General features: G+C 38.3%; 1 protein-coding gene across 1 annotated transcript; it reads right to left on the reverse strand.

The window, feature by feature from the left end:
* Positions 1-302: 302 nt before the first annotated feature.
* On the reverse strand, positions 303-22,640 carry Sec62 (SEC62 homolog, preprotein translocation factor). The gene is made up of 8 exons (XM_059265313.1): positions 22,508-22,640; positions 15,135-15,243; positions 14,143-14,248; positions 10,163-10,367; positions 9,636-9,728; positions 7,953-8,013; positions 5,684-5,803; positions 303-1,846 (listed from the first exon to the last, which is right to left on the reverse strand). Exons 1-8 carry the CDS (start codon positions 22,541-22,543, stop codon positions 1,380-1,382), a joined length of 1,197 nt encoding a protein of 398 aa, XP_059121296.1. The 5' UTR covers positions 22,544-22,640; the 3' UTR covers positions 303-1,379.
* Positions 22,641-23,272: the final 632 nt, after the last annotated feature.

The following is a 23,272-nucleotide window of genomic DNA, read 5'->3' on the forward strand; positions in this document are numbered from 1 at the left end:
GATTTCAATACACACAGAATGTACTTTCTCACAATTAAAAGTCATCTTTTAGTCAAACACTCAGAGGGGAACAGCCTAAAGATGAAGACCTTACATATTCCACCACTTACTAATATAACAAAACCACTGTGACTGAAGGGAAGTCATTTACTGCTCACTATCAGTGTGTAAGACTGTAGCTCCAAGGAATGAATACTTGTAAGTAAACAAGATTTTTTAAAAAAAGGTTTGTAACTAAACTGTGTAAAAAAATAAAATGGCAGAACTAGTTTGAAGCAATTAGAGTCCAATGGTTTTCTCTGTTTTCTTTTAGATCCTTTATTTTTAATTGGTATTTGAGAACAGCAAACTGTCTCTCACAGCAGTGCCTCCTGGTCTGATAACATAGTCCCCATTTCTAGATGTAAAGATTGAAAATCAAAATGAACATTAAGGCATACAAACAGCTACTTTAAGTCTGTTCTTACTGAAAATAAGAATAATTTTTACTCATATTAAAATACATGGAATGTTGGCACACAACTGAAGCTGCTGTAGAAAGATCAGATGTTCTGTGGGTTACGGAAACTCTAAAAACATACCCTTACATGGTTTTCGTTTTACAAATTTAAGTGTTGAGAAATGTCTAAATAAGAAGTAACAATTAAAATAAAATGTTTATTTGTAAATTATGTACAGAATACATTTTATGTTATGACAAGGAGATGGGAGGAAGGAAGAGCCCTCACCTTCCAATCACTGCTCTTCACTTTTTGTTGGAGATGACCACCTTTCTCTGGATTGAATGTACAATTCAGTTTGAACTTCCTAAGTTGGAAAAGGAGAATTTGTAGCTAAATTAAAAGTGTTGCTGTACTGTTACTAGCTGGTTTGTTTCCACAAAATGCTCTTGATCCCTGCTAACTCAAAATCTTAAAAAGGAATTTTCTGGTATAATTTCATGAAGAAAAACAAAAGCATAACTACCAAGAACAATGAGTTTAAGCATTTCATCATAAAGAAACTGCAAAATGGCTATATACTTATGCATAATTTGAAATGCTGCAGTTTCTTTAGTGATTTCCATTAGTCTAACAGTAAAAAGCCATACAACTATCAAAAATGTCCTTAATCTAAACGTCACTGTAGACAATGTTTCTTTGATGACTATCAAAATGAGGCCTACTCACTGAAAAATAATCTGATGGATAAAGTTATTAATGGCTTCGACTGTGCCAATAGTACCAATGTCCTACAAAACAAAAGGCTGACTCTAACTGAATGTCAAATACATTTCAGAAAATGGATTTAAAGAATGCTACAAATGTCATGTGTACATTATGATGATCACCCAACACAGAACACCCAACCTGCTGCATTCCAGTCCCCAATGAGTCAGATTATGACTTCTCATGTGCAGATTTAGGCATTTCTCCATCCTTGTCATCATCCTCTTCATCACAATCTCCATCTGTCTGCTGTTCCAGTTCCTCTTTCGTGATCATTTCAAAATCATTCCCGTTCCCACTACTGTGTTGGGAGCGGTCATCTTCTCTCCTGTCACTGTCTGTGTCTGAGTGGCGCTCTCCACCTGAGCCTTCTGTTCCATGATTTCCTGCTGCTACTTTCCCCTCGTCATCCTCCTTCTTCTCACTGTCTGACTTTTCCTCACTGTCGGACTTCTGCTGCCTTTTGGTTTCTGATCTCTCGTCTTTCTTTGAGTCTGCTTTTGGTCCTTTGTATTCGTGTGTGTACAGAGGCCTGAAGGAGTCAATGAAGCCCACATCAGCAGTCAGGTTTGGCAAGAACCAAAAGTGGTGTCTTCCTCCAGTTATCAGCCAAATGATGAGGAACAGAATACAGCGAGCTGTGGGGAGAAAAGTTTCTCCTGAATAAATTAAGCACTGAATCAACCACTGGGAGAGTTTGTGAATAAGGAACTGACACAATAGTTAGCTTTATTTGCACATTTATGCACCATAAAGATGAATATTTAAAATCAGACCAGCTTAGCAGATGACAATATTGCAAGACCAGAGTATTCTGCTCTCAACTGAGGGCACAAATGTCATAATGACACTCTTAAAAAAATTACTTTTTTTTTTTTTTTCAAATCTGAGTGCTGTTTCATGGACACACTTAGGATTTATGCATTTTGTGATGTACTTCAGTAAACATAGTAGTCAGATGGAAATTGAAGCATCCATGGGATCATGGTGTAAAGAAAGAAGAAAATGTAAGAGTTATGAATGATATTAAGAAATCTACCTGTGAAAAAGGAAAATGCAATGTAGCCTTACTTCTTGGTCCTTACATGCTTGTCTTGATTAAAAAAATACTAAAACTACATCCAACATGTTATAAAAGCAAATACAATGCTGAACAAGTGTATATACAGAAATAAATATTATTTCTGATTTTAAAATAAATGTAAACAATTCAGTGGACCCTTACATATGCTATGGAGCTAAAGCATGTGCTAACTTGTCTAAAAGATAGCTCAGCTTTGGAAAAAGAATTCAGGCATTAGAAAATTTCTATTGTCGAATTCTTGTTTTATTAATTAGGTAAATTTTGTTTAAGTACCAACTGCCTCAATATTAAGAAAAATTTTATGTATCTAAAATATAAGCTAGGTATAGTGGTGCATGCCTGCAATCTCAGCATTTGGAGGAAAGGTTTGGGCTTACACATCAGGATTTTATCTAAAAACTACAAGAAATAACCAAAGAAACCCCAGGAAAATGCAATGCTCACACAGCAAGACTACTCAAACAGACAGTCTATGAGTAACTCTTTTCTTGGTGTTTTCGTTGGGACTTGGGCTTGAATCCAGGATAGCCTGTCAGGTAGGCAACATAAAACTATCCTCAACCCTTTCAAATTCTGAGACAGGCTACACTGTCCAGAGCCTGTGACTGTCCTCCTGCCTAAGCCTTCCAAGTAGCTGGGGTCACAGGGTTTTGTAACCACACTTGGCTTAGTATATTATCAGAAACCTCACTATTTCAGATGCTTTTCTATTATTTACCAATTATGTACAGATTTGTGATTTTTCTTCCCCCCTCCCCCCCCAAGACAGTGTTTCCCTGTGTGGCCCTGGCTATCTTGGAACTTGCTCTGTAGACCAAGCTGGCTTCAAACTCAGAGATCTGCCTGCCTCTGCCTTGAGTGCTGGGACTAAAGGCATGTGCCACCACACCTGGCTTTTTTTCTTTTTTAAAAGGTCACAATGATTATACAAATGTTCTAGGGTAACCAGTTTGTTTTGTTCTGTTTTCTTTAAAATTACATATAACTATTTCAAAAAAAGCTTACAAAATAGCTAATCCATGCTTTTTAAATTATTGTACTTTGGATAGATAAATCAAAGGACAATGGTTTTTAGATATGCCTTAATTTATAAAGCAGTATTTATAAATAATCTTTCTTGTAATGTAGTATTTTTATTTTTGTGAGAATAAAAATATATCAAATAATACTGATCAGAATTATTTATAACACAAAGAAGGTAAGCATATTTGAATTTGTAATTTACAAGTAAATTCCACTGATAAAAAGAGATGAGCAACTTTTAGAAGCAACACGTTTTTTTCCTTCAAATACAATTATGATGTTTTAGTTTATTCACAAATTTGTAAGACACGTGAAATATTTTATCAAATCCAAGAAAAAAAATTATAGAAAGGTTGTAAATAAAATTGAACTTCTTATGACAAGTAAACTGGGCATAGCAGAATTATAACATTCCAGTTTTATATGGCAATAGATAAAAGAATGAACCATAGAAAAATTACAATATGTACCATCTTACCATTCTTGTAGTAAAAGCTCCACATTTTAGAAAAATGCCACAGTCTTATTTTAATTGGTGATATTAACCATGCATTGAAAAACACCAAAAAGATTTGTGAACAATTCTATACCACAGGATTCATAAGTGGGCCATAGATCAAAACTACTTAAAGAAAACTGTGGAGGGTGGAATTAGCTCAGTCGGTGGAGTGCCTGCCTACAAGCAGGAAGAGGCCCTGGATTTCATTCCCAGCACCACACAAAACCAGGCATGGTGATGTATGCCTGTAATGCTAGCACATGGGACACAGACACAGGGAGTCAAAAATTCAAGGTCATCCTCTGCTACACAGCAATTTTGATGCTAGCTTGGTCTCAAGACACGAGATCTTGAATTAAAATACAGCAACTAGACTAATTCATACCCTTTGCTGAAAAACTTCAAGGAAGTTTTGTAAATTTCACTGGTTTGACAGCCAGGTGACATCAATTTTATCGAATCTAAATGTAGTTCAATGTTTACGGCTTTTCTCCTTGATACAGCATCACACTGACACTAGTTACCTGTTTAATAGGACTGGTTATTATTTCTTGGCCTACAATTGTGCTGTGCTGTCTGCAGAAGCAGCAAAGGATTTTTCTCAAGGTGACTAAGCTAGAGGAATGAAAAAAGTGAACGTTAGGTAGAAAAGGGCTCATTTAGTCAGGGATCACAGAAAAATGTGGGGGGCGGAGTCCTGTCACTATGGTAGACTAAAAATTAGCAGATGAACTCCTGGGTTCATGGGGGTGGTAGCCCCAACTCAGGATACCCTGGCGACCAGGGAAAAGGTGTGAATAGAGTAACTGTTTAGCGCTATAGTAATGATGCTTTACAAAATAAAAATTATCAGAGAGTATGCATCTAGTTTAGGCAATGTTGACCAAGGTGTGTCTTTCAACAACAGAAACTAGATCAACACTGTGGGTGATTTATTTTTCTATAAAGCAGTACTATTCTTGGCTGGGAGTGGTGACACATGCTTTTAATTCTAGCACTTGGAAAGGCAGAGGCAGGTGGATCTCTGTGAGTCAGAGGCCAGCCTGGTCTCACATAGTGAGCTCTTGTCTTTAAAAAAAGGCATGAAAGATCTCAATAATTCTGAATGCTAAAAAACATTCACTTTGGCCTGGGATCCAGAGGGGGGGGGGGAACCATTCACTTTGTTTTCCTATTTGGTTTTCAGTCATTTAGTTTCTTAATTTCAAGAATTAATTTTGGTACCCAAGTGAAAAGTTGTAATTGTCCCTAAAGTGGCAAACAAATTGTTTAGAACCACTTAACTGAATACATGAATTGAACTTAAATATTTAATACAAGTTACATTTACCTTAACTCAAATATCTAATAATGATTCACCACTGCAAAAACAAACCTTCATTATAGCTAGTTTTAAAACATAAAACTAAATGCAGATTAAAATACAGTAATACATATTTCAAAATTACTAAGAGAGTAAATTTCAAATGTCTCACCATAAAAAATGATAGCTAAACAAGGCAATGGGTATTTTAACTTGATTTAATCATTTGTCAATGCACGCGCGCGAGAGCGCGCGCGCGCGCACACGCACAAACACACACACATATATATAAATAAACTGTATTTTATACTGTACAGAATTATGTTCATTAATCAAATGCAGTATTAATACAAGATTAAGTTTTGAAAAGATATAGGCAAATCTCAGATCAGAGCCAATGCCATCAGGTTTGAGCTCTGAGATTTGACCTAGAAAGGAGGGTCCCACACTTCTTGACTTCTCTGTATTAATTTTGCTATTCAGCTTCACTGGAGCTCCGGGTTAAGGTCTAAGGGCTTAATACTAATACCTACCTTATACCAAGATCAGTGTTATCAACCACTTACCAACAGCAAGGAGAAGAATGCTGGCTACAAAACAGCCTGCGCCCACACTGAGGTAATAAACACCTACTCTCATCTCTGCTGGCCAGAGAGGGAAGAGGGTGGCTGCTATCACTGCAATAACTGGAGTAAGAAAGGAAGTGACAAGAAAGTTCAAACTTTTACAACCAATACTTTAATGGCTTGATTACAATTAACAGTGAATATTCTTTTCTTAGGGGGAAACTGTTAAATCTCTGAAGCAAAAAAGTACCATTTGCATAAAAATGATGAATTATCAGCAATTTCACTTTATATAGTTCTTAAAATAGGTTAGTATGTTTTAAAAGTCCAGATTACATTAATTATAAAAATTACTGTATAAATTAAAACTATTCATTAAATCACCAACTATTGTCATTTTGAAGCTTTTTTTTTAAAATATTAGGAGTAAGGAAGCTTTAAAAAAAAAAAAACCAGCTAGATGGTGGAGGTGCAAACCTTTAATCCTAGCACTCGGGAGGCAGAGGAAGGGGGATTTCTGTGAGTTCGAGGCCAGCCTGGTCTATAAAACAAGTTCCAGGACAGCCAGGGCTGTTACACAGAGAAACCCTGTCTAGAAAAACCAAAATCAACAACAACAACAACAAAATAATACCCCACTCTCAAAATTCTGAAGACTCCTCCCCAGCCCTCCCCAGGGGAATCAGATTCACAGACTCTTAAGAAAAAATGGGCAGTGTGGTTAGGGAAACTATATATAAGCACCTCTAGTTTCTTTTCAATTATAGTAGGGCCTCAGGGAAAACTGTTAAGAAATGAGCAGCCTGGTTATTAGGTCTTTCCTATTAAGAACAAGATTCAATTCCTGCTCTATCATGTGTAAACCAGGTACGCCTTCCAAAGCTAATTTACCTTGTGTTTGATAACTACCTGTTCTTATTGGAATGAAAGATTAGAAGGAGTTAACGATGGAGTGACTACCACATTGTAAGCAATCTACAGCACTACCCTTTTGGTGTTAATTCAGTTTCAATTCTTACTTAAGTTCCTCTAAATGGGATCCTATAACATCCTACTAACCAATCATATTTTAATTAGTATCTGCTTTTGCTAATTTGTTTATTCTTTCCCACCCAATCTTGCCCCAAACTTTAAAAAATACATGCACAAGTTTAATACCCATATGAAAAATGAGTGAAAGGCTATAGTGAAGATGAAATCACTCATTTTTTGTCCCACTGTTCATCAGTAAACACTACTAAACTTATTCTACCCCCAGAGACTGCTTAAGGGCAATAAAACAATTAGTTACAAATAATCTTTTCTAAATAAATGAACTTATGTAATTCCCACTCTTCGGCAGTTTTCTCTTTCATTCTTTAAACGATTCTATTACACTGCCATTATTTCATTCTTCTACTGAGGAATCTGAACTGCTTTCAGTTTTACATGAAAAGAGACAATACCCTGCAAATACACCTGTACATGTATACTGCGGGGGACTGTACTACATAACAGAAGGAGTTATCTAGGCTGGGATGTAGCTCAGTGGTCAAGTGCCTGCCTAGCATGTTTAAGACCCTGGGTTTGATCCCAGGCACTGCAACCACAAACAAAACCCAATCACACTGGAAAAGCTAACAGTGACTTCTTTTCATGCCGTTGGTAGTCAAAAGACACAGGCATTTAAAACTTGAACGATATGTGCTGGACTGTTTACTTTAAATGTAGTACGAAGTATGTGTATTAAAATAGTAAACAAGGAAGTGCATACACTGTGCTCAACTGTGTGCACAAAATGGGTAAATATAGGATAAATTCCCGTAAGACTTACAGGGTCAATGTATTATATCTACAATTTGAAAGGTACTGCAAACTGCCTGTGTAAAGGTAAAAAAGAGAAGATATCAGTTGTTGGAGTGTGTGTCTCCCTCTCCCAGGACTTTCACTGTTAACTTCTGTAACCTTAATCTTTGCTACTTCACTCTGTTATGATTAAGTCTTATTCACAATGACTGGTCAGTGTGTTTCTTCCTCTGTGAGCTACATTTATCTTTTTTTTTAAAACCAGGTTGTTCTACCATGTTAACCTCTTAAAAGTCTTTTAGTTGTTGCAAATAATTTGTTTATTATTTATATTCTAATTTTATGTAAAGTATCCTTTTAGACAGTTCGCTCTTAAGCAGTGTTTACTTTGTATTAAGTTTAGAAATATTTTTCTTTGGGGTGCTACATTTTGCCCTCTAAACGTTAGCTTAGACTGAAAAGCTACTTATATCCTCCTACTTACCAAGAATTAATCCCATGACAAATGTTTTAATGTGAACTGGGTCATAGATCCACACATAAACCTAGAAGAATCAAGAAACCTCGGTGCTTAAAAGTTCTGGTCATATTAGTAATGTTTATTCTACACTGCAGTCCCATTAGTAAGTCATGTCTACACTGAAGCTCCTCAAAGGCAACCCCGACTTCCTAACACGCTACGAGCTTTTCCTTTCAGTCACAACTATACTCATCATTAAAAGACTCTTAGTTTTCGCTCTCAGTTTCTGTAAATTACAGTATTCTTCCATTTCCTAGTTCAATTTTGAACAAGACCTTTTATTGTTTTTTCTGATTTATTTGTATTTCTAACACTTGGGATTTCAATTCAACCTCTATTTTACTTCTACATTTTCCCCTGGAGAATTAGTCACAAACATTGATATTGCTAGTCACCACTAAATAAAACCCGAAAACCCCATATTTTAAAGAGACATTTCCCAATTTTAAGTCCAGTTCCTTGAGTGTGGGAGTGTGTGTACACAACCTAACCTTTACAAGATGACAAGCATCCAGCTTTTGTTCAGCCTGCTTCCTCCCTAACAGACCTATAATTCTTTCCTGATACAATGGGCAATCTGCCAGTCAGTTCTGAAGGCTTAAGTCAGGTGTCTACGTATACAGAAAGATGTTTAGGTGCCTATGTCTTTACTGGACTCTGAAAGCTTTCCTGCAGAGGCTTTCACTGTATTTTACTATATCATTTCCAGCACCTGTGAAGTATCTGGCACATACTGATAAGCTCAACACTTAACTCAATATATCTGAGCTCTTCCCACTGCAGAATTTCAAACAGAGAGCCCCAGGAACCACCGCTTTTTGCATATCTGATAATTGGTTTAAGTATCAAGAAAGAATGTCTTGAAATTCACAACAGTTCAGCAGCTAGGACATAGTCACTATTTTTGCAGTAGTTAAGTGACTACCATAACAGTCTTCATGTACAGCCATCACCACACAAATCTCACTACAAAAGGTATAATGGAACTATCTCCTTGAACAAAGCATTAGCAATGTTGAAAATTTCAGTCTTCTCAATAGCTGTTTCTGATGAGACATTGTTGAAGAGCCAGAGATCAGTAGGTGATCCCCATGAGCCATTCTGCTTCTTCTCTTTGATAATAATAGAAATTCTGCATTTTAACTGGACAAATTAAACTCCTAATATAAAAAGTGCATCCAAGTATGTGTCCATGAGATAGTTTGCTAAAAAGGAAGGCATGTGCCTCTCATTCCTTTCTCTCTGTGAATGTAGTTTAAAGGTTAACAATCATCATGGACCATGAGGCACCTTGGCAAGAAGATTCTAACACAGGAAAAAAGAAAGGAGCTTGGGCCTGCCATGAAGCTTCCTGACTGTACTGCTCACCCCTAGAGAATATTCATGAGGAAGAAATTAGCATCTATCCTGTACTAAAGCTACTGTAATTTCAGGGTTCATATCACTCATACTCAGTCAAATCTGATTCTATATAAAACTACATTAGAAAAGTATAGATTTTTTTGAAAGTTATTTTCATGTACTTAAATGTACTATTAGATTTTTCTAAATTATTTCTTTTCATAGTGATGGTATCAAATATATTTCTAAGATTTTCTATGAAAAACTGGAATTCTATCATACTCAAATCCAGTATTCTAATCTCACCTCGTTTCCATCCAGAAAAACTTGATCATCATGTGGCTCAAGTTTAAATTTTTTCTTAGTTTCCTTCTTTTTTGGAGTTCCTGGAGTTTCTTCCTATGAATAGACAGATGAGTAGAATAAAACACTTCAGGAACAAAAACTGTGACATTCATGAGGTGAAAAATCCTGACTTTTTTCAACACTAATAAAAATCCTTAAGCTCAGTGTTTACAAACAGTCCTGACAGTTATCTCCCATAGCTGTAAAGGCTTTATGATCACAGGCCAGTTAAAGATCACGTGTATAGATGATTTTCACTCTTTTCACTTATGTGTTTGGGTGTTTTTCCTGCATGTGTCTGCATCATGTGCAGGCATAGCTCTCAAGAAGGCCAGAAGACATCCCTGGAACTGGAGTTAACAGAGGTTAGGAGCCTCCATGTGGGTGCTGGAAATGGACCCTGGGTCCCCTGAAGAAGGGCCTCTGCACCCTCTCTCCAGTCCCCACGATGATTTTAAATGTTTTAGTTTAACTTCAGGGAAACTTACCTTTTTAGGCTCTTCCTTTTCACCATCTTTTTTTTTCTCTTTTTCCTTTTTTGTCTTTTCTTCTTTTATATTTTCTTTCTTGCTCTTTTTATCTTCTTCTTTCCCACTTTCAGATTTTCCTTTATCTTTTTCTTTTTTTATGTCTTTATCATACTTCATTTTCATCACTTTTAGAGCCCGATGAAAAAACTGTTTCTTTAAAAGCCTTGGGGAAAAGTAACAGTTCTAGTGTTACAATTCCCATCAATTACAAAGACACAAACCTTTTAAAAAAGCGAAAATATCAAGACCCCAAAAAATTAGCAAAGGAAGATATGAACTGGCAATTCATAAAAGAAATTACAATTAGTAAGCCTATGGAAAAATATAGTGAAATATAATAAGCATACAAAAAAGTATAAGGAATTCCACAAAGGAAAAAGGCCCAATAGCCAATCAGACTATGAAAAGCTGTCAAAACTCTGTCACTTGAATTAACATAAAGGACGTTACTGCTTTGAGACTTACCCACATAGTCTCTAGACACAATGACAGTAATTAAGACTCATTCTCATTTAATGTTATGTCTTTATTGCAAGAGTAAAAATAATACAGAGGAAAACAGTTTATTTACGACATGTCAGCAGAGAAAAGTGTGTTCACGACTGCTTGGTACTATTCAGCTCTTATATGGAGGGATATTTCTCGACATGTACTTCTTCATTTAGTCTACTGCTGTGGTAAGTATCTTCAACTAAGTGATGATGATTATACACACTAAGATGACATTTCTGCACTCTGATAAGGATTCTCACAAGAACAATCTAAAAATGTGCCATCTATGAGGCACAACAGTGTATTCCTAGGCCAGTAGTTCCAAAGGCTGCTCCCATCATGTGGAACAGTCTTCCTCCAAAAAGTATGTGTTTTTGTTTCACTCTCACTCCTTTCAAGTTTTCTCGGAATTACAACTTAACTTGTTTAAAATACATAAAGCCTACCTCATCCCTTTTACTTCTTGCTATCTTGTCCACAGCACTTATCTACTAACTTACTGGACTATTTATTATGTTTGCTCCTTCCCTAGACTTAAACCACTAAAAAATGGACCTCATTCAATTATCTAATGAGGTCAGAAGTTTAGCTGATCCCATAGTAAGTCAATCTCATTGTTTTTTATTTATTCATTTTTCTTTCTAACATTATAATCCTACCCAAGAAACCTCCATTGCTGGTAGGAGTGCAAACCTGCACAGCCACTATGGAAATAAATCAGCGTGGCAGTGCTTCAGGAAGATGGGAATCAATCTACCTCCAGATCCAGCTATACCACTCTTGGACACAGACCTAAAAGAGGCTTCATCCTACTACAGAGACACTTGCTCAATCATGTTTATTGTTGCTCTACAGCCAGAAATTGTAAACCCAGATGTTCAGTAACGAATGCATGGATAAAGAAAATGTGGTACATTTACACAATGGAATATTACCCAGCCATTAAAAAAACAATGAAATCACTGGGGGATAGTGGGTGGCTCATGCCTTTAATCCCAGCCCTTGGAAGGAAGAGGCAGGCAGATCTCTGTGAGTTCGAGATGAGAGAACCACAGATACAAAGGTTAATGTGGGCTGGGGGACCTGAGAGAAAAGAGAATCATGCAGGGAAAGTGGCCAACTAGCACCCCAGAAAAGGCAGATTAGAGAAGGACTGTGGCAAACACACAAGGGTAAAGAGAACTCTGAGAGGCTAGATTGTGGGCTGGTGATACCACGTCTCACTGAAATTAGGGTAAAGAAAACTCTGTACTCTGGGTACAAAGTATAGACTAAAAGACACCATAAGGACTGGAGACAGGACTCAGCAGTTAAGAGTACTTGTTACTCTTGCAGAGGACTAGGGTTTGGTTGCCAGCATTCACATGGCAGCTCACAACCATCTGCCATTCTAGTTCCAGGGAAATCTGATACTCTTTTCTAGCCTCCACAGGTACCAGGTACACAAACATATGCAGGCAAATACTTATACACATAAAACAAAAAGAACTAAAGCTTAAGAAAAAGATAATATGCCTAAAATACTAGCACCAACTTTTCTACTCCGGCATTTCCCCTCAGATTCCACTTAGTTGCTTTAGAAATGAAACTGGACAAGTCTTACTGTGGTTATCTCTACAGTTGGGCAGGAACCACGAGAACAGTCCTGATGAGGACTTTATGGTTATATCAGAAGTGGCTGATATCATTTTAGGTCCAGTCCTTTATTTTAGTGCAGAAAGAACACAAACAGGACATGAGTAGGAATAACTTATAATTCAAAGTGAGTTTGTCTCTGGGACATTCTCCAAGTTCCAGATCTCTCTCTCTCTCTCTCTCTCTCTCTCTCTTTAAAGATATATATTTTTATGGTATGTTGAGTGTCTTGCACTATGTAAGTGCACTGTATGTATGCACTTGGTGTCTTCACAGGTCAGAAAAGGGTTCCAGATCCTCTGGAACTGGAGTAACAGAGGGTTATAATCTGCCACATGGGTGCTGGGAAATAAACTGCGTTCCTGTGCAAGAGCAGCAAGGGCTCTTAACCTCTAAGCCATCTCTTCAGTATCTTTTAAAACTTGTCATATAACAAAGTATTAAGGTTCCTAAAAGGCCACAATATGTAAACTAATACTGGCTGCTCTCCTGAGAGATTTAGGCTCACAGATTTAATATCCTTAATAGTATATTGGCAAGTGATTAACTTTTGCTCCAATAAATTCATTAACTTGTTGGAGGAGATATGGTGAAAGGATGGAGAGGAAGGGACCTGACTGATCCATTTAGAGCTTCAGACCAAACTGCTGTTTGACCTTGGACGGACTTTTAACTTGGCTGTGTCCCAGTTCCTACAGCTGTAGTATCTCTCAACTTTTTATAACACACATACACACACCCTTTGAAGCAGAGAGGGAAGTTTATATTTTGAAATTCTCATCAGACAAATTACTGTAAAAGACAGTAAATATAAACTATATCACTATTAGTTCAGCACTACTCCCAAAATAAAACTTGTTTCTGAAATGCTCGCTGGTCATCTCTGTCATTCAGCAACTAAGAATTTTAAGTAGTATTTGATAATTATTAACTTTAACAGTTTTTAAAGAGGGTTCTCAGATGAATAATGTTTTCTTTTCTTTTAAAGACAGGATCTCAAGCAGTCCAGGTTGGCCTTCAACTCACTTTGTAGGCAAGAATAACCTCAAATTCTTGATCTTCCTGCCTCTACATGTCCACTACACCTGGGAGATGGCAGATACTTAAAAAGTGTTATTAAGCACAGCCATCATTAAATGCTATGTACCTCCCAAGCAAAATTATAATCTAAAATCTCAAATACTCAGATGTTAAACTTTGGTACCATAGAGCAAAATTTAGCTAATACAGATTAGTAAGCATGCTCTTATTTATTAAACAGAAAGAGGAAGGTAATTTGGTTTGGCTTTCTAGGTATAAATTCTTTACCAAGTTTCTTTACAGAGAAAAGTTAACTAAATGAAAAATGTGTATGTTCCCAAGGTGTACGTACTTATCTTGGAATCTTCAAGGAGAGACTTTGAAGACAGTGCAGATGTTTTGATTTTAAGAGGAATACTGTATTAGCAATCACTGAAAACAGCAAGTAAGTTTGGCTTAGTCCAGGGAGAAGCCACTAAAAACCTAAGGATAACAGAGCTAACAGCCATCCCTGGAAAAGATCTGGAGAAAAAAACTACTCTGACCATTTCTCACACAGAACTTGTTCAGTGTTAACAGGTCTAAGCTTTTCTCTTGATTCTTTCATTTAGTAGCCCTGGCAAATACACAGAACTACAAACTACACACAATTAAAATGATAGCAAGTCTAAGAAGGATGTATTTCCACGGATAAACTCCAGGTCCCATGTAACGCTCACTGCGGTTGGGAACAAGGCGTTAGATGGCTTCACACCAGGGGCACAGCTGACACTACTAACAGCAGACATTACCTGTTGCAGTAGTCGACCACGGACTCCCGGGTTGTAAACAAAGCCTCCTCTCCTTTCTTGGCCTTTGCCCACTTTGAATCCAAGAGGCAATCCACTGCTTTTGAAGCTACAGAAGAAATTTGTTATTTAAAGTCCAGTGTATGTAAATACATCTACTGAAATCATGCTATAAATGTCAACATTCTGACAACAGAAATAAAACAGAAGATTAAGTCTAATGACTACCATAAGTGTTCTTTACAAGGCCAACCCACGAAATATATTAATATGTTGGCAAATAAACATTACTCAAAGCAAGATAAACTAATGGGGAAATGTTCGTAACAAAAAGTCTTCTAAAAATATTCGTATATAACCATCAAAATCATTGAATACTCACAATAAAAAATAAACCAAAATACTTCCTTCTTCCCTCCGTGGTAATGAAAATTCTCAAGTTATGATAACTCACCAAAGAATCACTCTGAACAATCTACTACTGTGACTAGCAAATAAACACATTAGATTTAGGGATTAGCATGTTTATTTTTAAAAAAATTTTAATATCAAAATCATTAATAACATAAAAGTAACTCCTTCTGTATAAAGAAATTCAGGTTTAATTGATAAGACAGAAAAATACAACCATCATTTATAAGCTATGGGCTATATTATAGATGATATCAGCTTATCATGAGGTGGAATGGATAATACATGAACAGTGGACCTAGTTAATTCCTCTGTAATCATACTATCTGAACAAAAGGCAGTATTTCATAACGAATACTGAAAATAAATCTTACTTTTAAAATTTCCAGAAAAAACAATTATAAAGCACTTTATCTTTTTACTTTTCAATTATAAAAGGAAAGACGAGGATAATCAACTGCCATATGCTCATCACTCAGCTTTAATAACCATACATGGAAGCTCTTTTATAACTTCTACATATCTTAATTTAGGTAACTTCATAGGATTTGTACAGTAGTAAGATTTTAGAGATGTAATCCTACCAATAAAATAATCAACCCGATGACCCATCATATTGGTGGACTTTGTTGGACAGTTGAATCGAAGATACTTGGCTACAGCCTTCTCTTCTTTTGACGGTTCACCGACTTCCTGCAACATAGGAACACTAATTTAGTGTGCTTATGTACGGGATAAATTCAAGCTCTATGGAGTAATTCACACATCTGTTCTGTAAATCTTTTCAAGTGCTATACAGGGCTTGCTTTCAGACTTTCCTTGGGGCAGATCTGATAACGTACAAAAGAAAAAATGGTCACTCTTAATAATAATGTCTTCTAAATACAAACTGACAGGGTCAAAGGCTGTCCTACATGTTGGCCTCAACTACAGATCATTAGACTGTTTTTCCAGTATATTAACTATTTTGTATAGTTTTTCTTCAATTTTGGATGGCTTCTTTTAATACTCACAAAACAATACTTTAAAAGATAAGATGCTGCCAATCATGACTCCTGCCAATAATGACTGCCTAAATGGCACAGTAAGTAGAAAGAGGTGCCATAAATAAATGTTATAACCACAGTCAAAGACATGTGTCCCGATCAATGGATGACAGTTTGTAAAAATTCTCTAATTAAGGTAGCGACCAGAAGAGCTGAAGTGCTGATGACTGGCACTGAGTCCCTTCCTTTTCCCGGGGACACAGACACTGTCTGGGACTTTCTCTTCCCTGGTAAGACTATGGCAAAACCAGAAATGCAGAAAGGGGTATTTCTATTAATGGCAGTACAGTAACAAAGAGCGGTTTGGTAAAAGTTGCTGTATCCTTTCCTGTGTCTTTTCTTCTCTATCTGTTCCCAAATTTTCTATGACAAACTCAGCTACCCCCAGCTATAACTATTTGTGGCAATAAAAAGTAAAAGTTCAATCAATTCTATTTTATAATAACAACAACATATACTAAATATTTTTTCCTCATTCAATGCATCCATTGTCAACTTAAAAGTTTATCCATTTAACTGGTAACTTGTTACCAGGATGAATTGATTTGAAATCAAAAGAAGGAAGCCCGATTAAATAAGGATGTCTCAATAAATTTAAGTCATCCATTCAATCAAATACACATTTCCTGAGTGTTTATCTATAATCTTTGGATGCTACAATGTATATGAGTATAGTAGGATGAATAACTGTACTTTGTTACATAAATACCCCAAACAGCAATTTCTGTTTTCCCAAAGGAACAATAAATAAAAATATTTTAGAAGTACACAAAGTAGGGCTGGAGAGATGGCTCAGAGGTTAAGAGCACTGACTGTTCTTCCAGAGGTCCTGAGTTCAATTCCCAGCACCCACATGGTGGTTCACAACCATCTGTAATGAGATCTGGTGCCCTCTTCTGGTCATACATGCTGTATACAAAATAAATAAATAAATCTTAAAAAAAAAAAAAAAAAAAAAAAGAAGTACACAAAGTAGAAGTGAAATTATCAGTGTACAAAAAAGGTATCTTACCAAGAACTTGATTTTGAAAGACAAGTTCTGAGTAAACTGAATGAACAACATAAACAATGAAGCTGAAAATGAGCCAAGCCTTGACTCTAATAGAAATCAGTTATAATGTACTAGGAAGTTAAATTTGTACAGAGAGAATAAAGTCCTTAAGGCAAGCTGAGAAATTTTAACTTTATTCCATAAGGAGCAGAAAGACCCCTATGTTTTTTAATAGAACAGAAATAGGAAAATAACACATATTATTTTTATGAGTGTAGGCAAGAGGCACAGGAAAAAAACATGCAAAGCAGGAAAAGTAGTTGGGAGACTACTGTTAACAGTCGAATAAATGTGACATGATATTGGTCTAAAAATCAGAAGGAAATATTCATATTTGAAACATTTCAAATGTAGAGTACATAGGATTAATAGTAAAGGCAAGTGAAATCAGTAGATACAAAACGTCAGATTTCTATGTTAATCAATAAAAAGGAAACACAAAGTTGGGTGGGTAAGGAGGTAGGAAGGGATGTGAAGGACTTGGGATGGATATGCTCAATATATTTTTTTTAAAAAAGGAAATGTGTAAGAAAGGTGATTCTAGAGAACAATCATCATTTTAGGCATGGTATACAATCCTGAAATTAAACCCTTAGCACAGATAAATGTGTTAATTTCCTGACTGCTGATCAAGGCATCACATGTAAAATCTGGTTAAATATCAAAATATAAAAACTCAGAAAAGTTGATTGTTATAAGAAGTCAGACACTGTTAAGTAACTGCAAAAATTCTTTAAATTTCACTTTTGAGTTAATCAACTTTTCCCCCAACTCTGTATTTTCCTTGGTAAACAACAATAGACAGAATCAGAAAAAGTGACAAGTGAGTAACGTTCTCAAGTGGGCAGAGAATTCAGCTGTCTACTAGTACTCTCCTAAAGTACCAGTGACTGATACTAGTTACTACAGACAGCTCTTGATGAAAATCTATCATTTGGAGCATCTGCTGCCAGAGAGTGGCATTAGCAAGGACAGTGGAAGATGGATACATGGGAAGTCCTGTGTGACTGCCCTGCCGCAGCCTAAACAGGGCATACAATATACTTACCTTGTTTATAAACTTAGACTACAATAAACTAGCTCCCTATTTGTTCCTTTTCCTGTGAAGAGAAGATCTTCCCAACTTTTGCACTAAACTGTTAAGAAGTGAAAGTCTTTGGAGAGTATTAATAAATGCTTGTAAAACATACAAAAAACAGCTCACCAATTCTCAAATAAAAGACTTTTTAACCCCATTAACTCTCACAGTTGTCTCTGAAGGAGGATGCAAAGAACCAACAAGTTTAGGCTAGATTGCCTTTTCCTGCATCCAGATACCAATCTACTGGTTGCTGGTAATCACAGCCCAAAATTACTTAGGAAAACTGGTAGAACATTCATAAAAGATTTTAATTAATATACTTTAGAATATATCAATACTTAAATACTATAAGTTGCAATTTGTAGCCTTTTGGAGGAAAAAAAAGATTCAGGGCAAGCCAGGGGCTTTACTCTTACAGAATTTCAAATAATTTACAACTGAAAAGAAATAAACTTACTGGTCTGTCAACAGTGGAGTGAAAAAAGAAAAAGTCTTAGTTTGTCCATTGTAAATTTGAACATAGGCACAAAAAAGTAGTAGAGATGTTTATGAAAATGCAAACAGGTTAATAGAAGATATTCTGAAAACTAGAGGGAATCGTAAATAAATTATTTGCATAAAGACAGCTCTGTAAGCTAACAACAGCAGGACCCTCTCCAATTTGCTTCTATCATATTTCCTGTGGCAACAGGTTTGCTATGTACTGCAAAATTCTCTTTTAAGCCCTGTATGTTGGCAGGTGGGAGAGGATGAATTTTCAGACTGAGGACTGGATTTCTAGGTTCTTTCTCTTTCCTTCAGAAGGTCCTGAGAAGTCAGACCTGGAGTCTGCAAACATTTTTCTTCTCTTTCCTGAAATGAGGCATATAAACCCATGATATGTCAGATTTTACTGCCAGTGAGACAGATGGGCACAACAAAAATAACCTATGGAGGTTATACAAGTCTAAGATACAGAAGCCATCTGAAGATTTCCAAACTGAACTCGTTTCTATATACAAGCAGAATACTATATGGAATGAGTCTCTGAGCAGGAAGTCACACTAAATCTTTGTTACAAAATTTTATATTCAGAATTTGGGGAGCTGGAGAGCTCAGTGGTTAAGAATACACATTAGCATTCTTCCCAGCACCTATATTGGGTGGCCCACCACTGCCTGTAACTCCAATTTTAGAAGATTTGATGCCTCTTTCTATCCTCAGGTGCAATAAGGCGCACATATCTCCACAAAGATACACAGATATACACTAAATTAAATACATCTATGTAAAGTAATTTGGGATTCAAGTATTTCAGAACTTTTTCCTTTCTTTTTTTTTTTTTTTAGTTTTTCGAGACAGGGTTTCTCTGTGTAGCTTTGCACCTTTCCTGGAACTCACTTGGTAGCCCAGGCTGGCCTCGAACTCACAGAGATCCGCCTGGCTCTGCCTCCCGAGTGCTGGGATTAAAGACGTGCGCCACCACCGCCCGGCCAGAACTTATTTCTTTAGTCAATGATAAAGTGGAAAGAATATTGCACTGGGAATTAGATGACTAGTCTAAATTTAATGGACTAACTTAAAAGGCAATCCTAGTTCAAGCCACAACCTCACTGGACACCAGTTTGTCAAGAAAACGAGGGGGAGGTCTGTAAGCTCCAAGCCTACTGTGGACTGAACCTTTTTTTTTTTTTTAAACTGTGTGTGTCTGTGAGCATGTGCATGTGAATTCAGGACAATTCTAGAGGCCAGTTTTCTCTTGCCATATTGTGGGATCAAACTTGAAACCATCAGGCAAGTGCCTCTGCCCCTGAGCCCTCTTAGCTCCAGAGACCGAACTCAGGATAGAGGATTCCAAATAAGTTCTATCAGATTCTTTTCAATTTTTAAACTTTATGATACCAGAATTCTAAAACATGCTTCTAGTGCCTTGTGAATCTATAGTTACTATTTCCTAAAAATACATAGTTGCTTTTTTTAAACAAGACTTTTTAAGTATTTCTTTAGTTTGAGCTGACATCACTTGTTAGAGAATCTCAGTTATTAAAATTTTACAACACAATGTCAACTAACATGTACGCTCACTTCAAGTTTCAGTGACCCCATCTGAGTCCCAGAAAGAAATATAGTAACAGCCCCCTTGCTTCGGGCTCTGCTGGGGCACCAGATTTTAAAATTATTCTGTCCTGGAAAAAGCAAATGAATTGGCTATAAAAGCAAAACAAAACATAACTCTCAACTGAAGTGTTTGTATCAAACATCCCTTCCCTCCCAAAAAACCCACTGTCATTCAAGGTCAACAGAATGTACTTAAAAATCATTTCCAGCCGGGCGGTGGTGGCGCACGCCTTTAATCCCAGCACTCGGGAGGCAGAGCCAGGCGGATCTCTGTGAGTTCAAGGCCAGCCTGGGCTACCAAGTGAGTTCCAGGAAAGGCGCAAAGCTACACAGAGAAACCCTGTCTCGAAAAACCAAAAAAAAAAAAAAAAAAAAAAAAAAAAAAAAAAAAAAGTTTCCAAACAAAAACAAGTAACATGAGGAAACTCAACAGTTAGTATATAAATGCTTTTCCTGTAACAAACTCTGAACTTGGTCATTACATTATCTTTTTATCTCAAGTAATGCCAAGATCAGAGTTTTTGATTCTTGACAGGAATAAAAGTACCGAGGAACTGTCTCCTCAGATAGTTGGAAGAGGCTGAAGAAATGTCTCAGTGGTTAAGCATGTACTTCTTTCTCAGAAGACCTCAGTTTGGATGCTAATACCCGTTGTCAAGAAGCCTGTAACTCTAACTCCATGGAAGCTGACATCCCTTTTTGGCCTCCACTGGCACCTAGACCCATGCGCACATAACCACACAGACACACATGTACACATAACCAAAAAATAAGCATTAAAAATTTGTTGGGCTGCACTATAGTAGTACTGTAAGATCTTTCACAAACATTCTATACTGTCATATAGAAATAAATCTAGAGGATGGGAAAACATTTTAATTTATCAATACCAAGCTGACTTTTAATAACTAAAGTCTCAAATAAACAGAAAGTAAATAGCCATACTTCATATAACTTACAGACTAATGGTTAATTTACTGAATAGGTGGCTGTTAATTGTTTTTAAGCTTGTTAAGGAGTGCTTAACAAAAACTATATAACCTAACCTAATTTCTTTATTCTGGTAAAGGAGGGCAAGAAAGAGGTTATATGCCAAGCATTTTTAATAACTTTTAATAAGTCATTAATTTACTTAATGTTTTCATACCAACTCTACAACCTCAAAAAGTTTTCTTTTTTTAAAGATAAACAATCCTTACCAATGCAAAAGTTGAAGAAAAAAAAAATAAATAAAACTTCAAAGTCCTTGCTAGTTGGTGGAGCTGGAGTACAACCAGTAGATGACTTAAGTCGCAGCTTTTGGCTACTACCTTAGACTACCATAAGGCCTCTCCACCTACTTTTCTACCTAAGTTCATAACTGAAATACGAGCACCTATTTTAAAAGTACATTATCACCTTTATGACAATATTGAAGAGCAGATAAAACTGTAAAATAATGTGTATTAAAGAGATTTTGTACTGCCAGGAGTAAATACAAGGAGTACAGGAGGTACAAATTTGACAGCCTCAATACAAATTTTAATAAAATGGCTATCCATGTTAAAACACAATACTAAATTTCAAAAGCTCAGAACAGCATAATTAGAAACTTCTATTGTCTTGACACTTTGGTGTAAAGACATATGTGAACTTGGACAGGCTTCTAATTCCCTGCTGTACCCTGTTCAAAATTATTTTTGTTATGCCTGCCAAATTCTAAACTTACTGAACACTGATATCTTTCCCACAATATTTTAGGAAAGTTTTTAACTTTAACTTACATAGTTCAAAAGACCTGTAGGCCAATAAATCAATAAAACTTTACAAATAGACATAAAACGAAAATAGAAAAATATAGGAAAGCTCATCCTAAGCGAGGAACAGAAAGACAAGAATGAGTGTAACAACTTGTGATTGATAAATTAACAATTTAGTACATGTCATCAACTTATTATGCCTTTGGGTTTCTGGGTGAGCTCAGGAGGCACTCCTCACTCACATCGGTGTTTAACATATACCGATGTTAAAGAACGAGCCCCTGGGAGAGACTTGCGGGGCCGGGATGCACAGGTGACATTCCTATGGGATGAGGGAGGGATGGTATGTAGGGCATGAGACTGACAAGCTGGCCTGGGAAAGGCTGCTGGGTGCCACCAGCTCACTGCAGCACCGACCGGGCAGGGTTTGTTTACATCGCGTCGCCGGGAAGGATGCCGGCCAGCGTCAAGCAGACTGTTCGGTTCAAAGAACCACCGAGAGGGAAGAGGGCAGATGCCACTCAACATCTGGAAGAGGAGCCCGCGGGCCGGGCCGGGCCGGGGGGGGCACAAAGACCCGGCCGCGCTGCCTCGGGTCACCCTCCTCCTACCCCAGTTCCCGTGGCCTGCATTTCGGGAGCGCCAGCAAGAGCGCGGCAGGGCCGGGCGGCCCCGGGGCCCCGCGCAGGCCCGGGCCCGCCGCCGCAGAAACGCGGGGCCGGCCGCGGGGTTCCGAGCGCCGCGCCTCCTCCCGTCCTTCCCCCCGCCGCTCCGCAGACCCCTCGGCCGAGCGGCCGCCCGCACCGCGCCGCCTCGGGCCCGTCCCGGCGCCGCGACCCCGCGAGGACGTCCCGCCGCCGCCCGTCCCGTCGGGACGTGTCCCCCGCCTCCCTCCGCCTCCCAGCGCGCCCGAGCCCCCGGCCCTGCCGGCCCGCCGGGCTACCTGGATCCGCTTCTTGTGTCGCCTGCGTTCCGCCATGTTGGCCGCTCCGCCCGGTTCCTTCTGACGTGGAGCGAGGAGGGGGAGGAGGCGGGGAAGTCTCGCGAGAGCGCGGCGGCTCGCGGCCCGTTATGTAAGGCTTCGCCGCGGGCCCCGGGCTGGGGGAGGCCGTCGGGCGTCTGCGGCCTCCGTGCTCGCCCGGGGCGGTGGCGGGCGATGCAGGCCGGCACCTGGAGGGAGGCGGGGACCAGGCCTCGGCTCTCAGACCTGACTGGGCGTCGGCGCCACCCGGCCGGCTTCTAAATGCAGATTCCCGGGCCCCGCCCCTCCGAGTCACCTGGACCCCCGCGGCCCGCAGCCTCACCTGTGGCGCTTCCCGACCCAGCAAGCCCCGTGGCGCCTCACCTCAGGGCCGTGACAGGTCCCCACCTGTCAACAGTCCTTGCTCAGTGTCAGGGGTGCACTGCTCATTTCCAAAAGCCAGGTGCCTCCTCACCTTCAGAACCCAGAAGTCAGGAAGAGCCCGGGGAAGCTAAGCTGGGAGGCGGAGACCGCAGGCCACTTCTGGTCCGTGTTTACTATGTGACTTGTTATTTTAGAGCCTTCCAGACCAAAGAGGTGGTGGTCGTCAGATTGGTAGTTAGTGCTTAGACACAAGTTCCCACGACACTGTGGGGATTTTCAAACCATTTTAATTTCCTCTTGTCGTCTATTCCCACTTTATGTGTACACACGATGTGTGTATGTTCAGTTTACCCATTTTCTCTT

This window comes from Peromyscus eremicus, chromosome 6 (genome assembly GCF_949786415.1).
Source record: "Peromyscus eremicus chromosome 6, PerEre_H2_v1, whole genome shotgun sequence".
NCBI lineage: Eukaryota > Metazoa > Chordata > Mammalia > Rodentia > Cricetidae > Peromyscus > Peromyscus eremicus.

Excerpts from the sequence above, each read along its gene's own strand:
- Sec62 (XM_059265313.1), bottom strand. The coding sequence starts at position 22,543 with ATGGCGGAACGCAGGCGACACAAGAAGCGGATCCAG. Across the intron at positions 9,729-10,162 it reads AAAAGGAAGAGCCTAAAAAG|GAAGAAACTCCAGGAACTCC; the intron begins GTAAGTTTCCCT and ends GTCTATTCATAG. Across the intron at positions 5,804-7,952 it reads TGTCATGGGATTAATTCTTG|TTATTGCAGTGATAGCAGCC; the intron begins GTAAGTAGGAGG and ends TTCTTACTCCAG.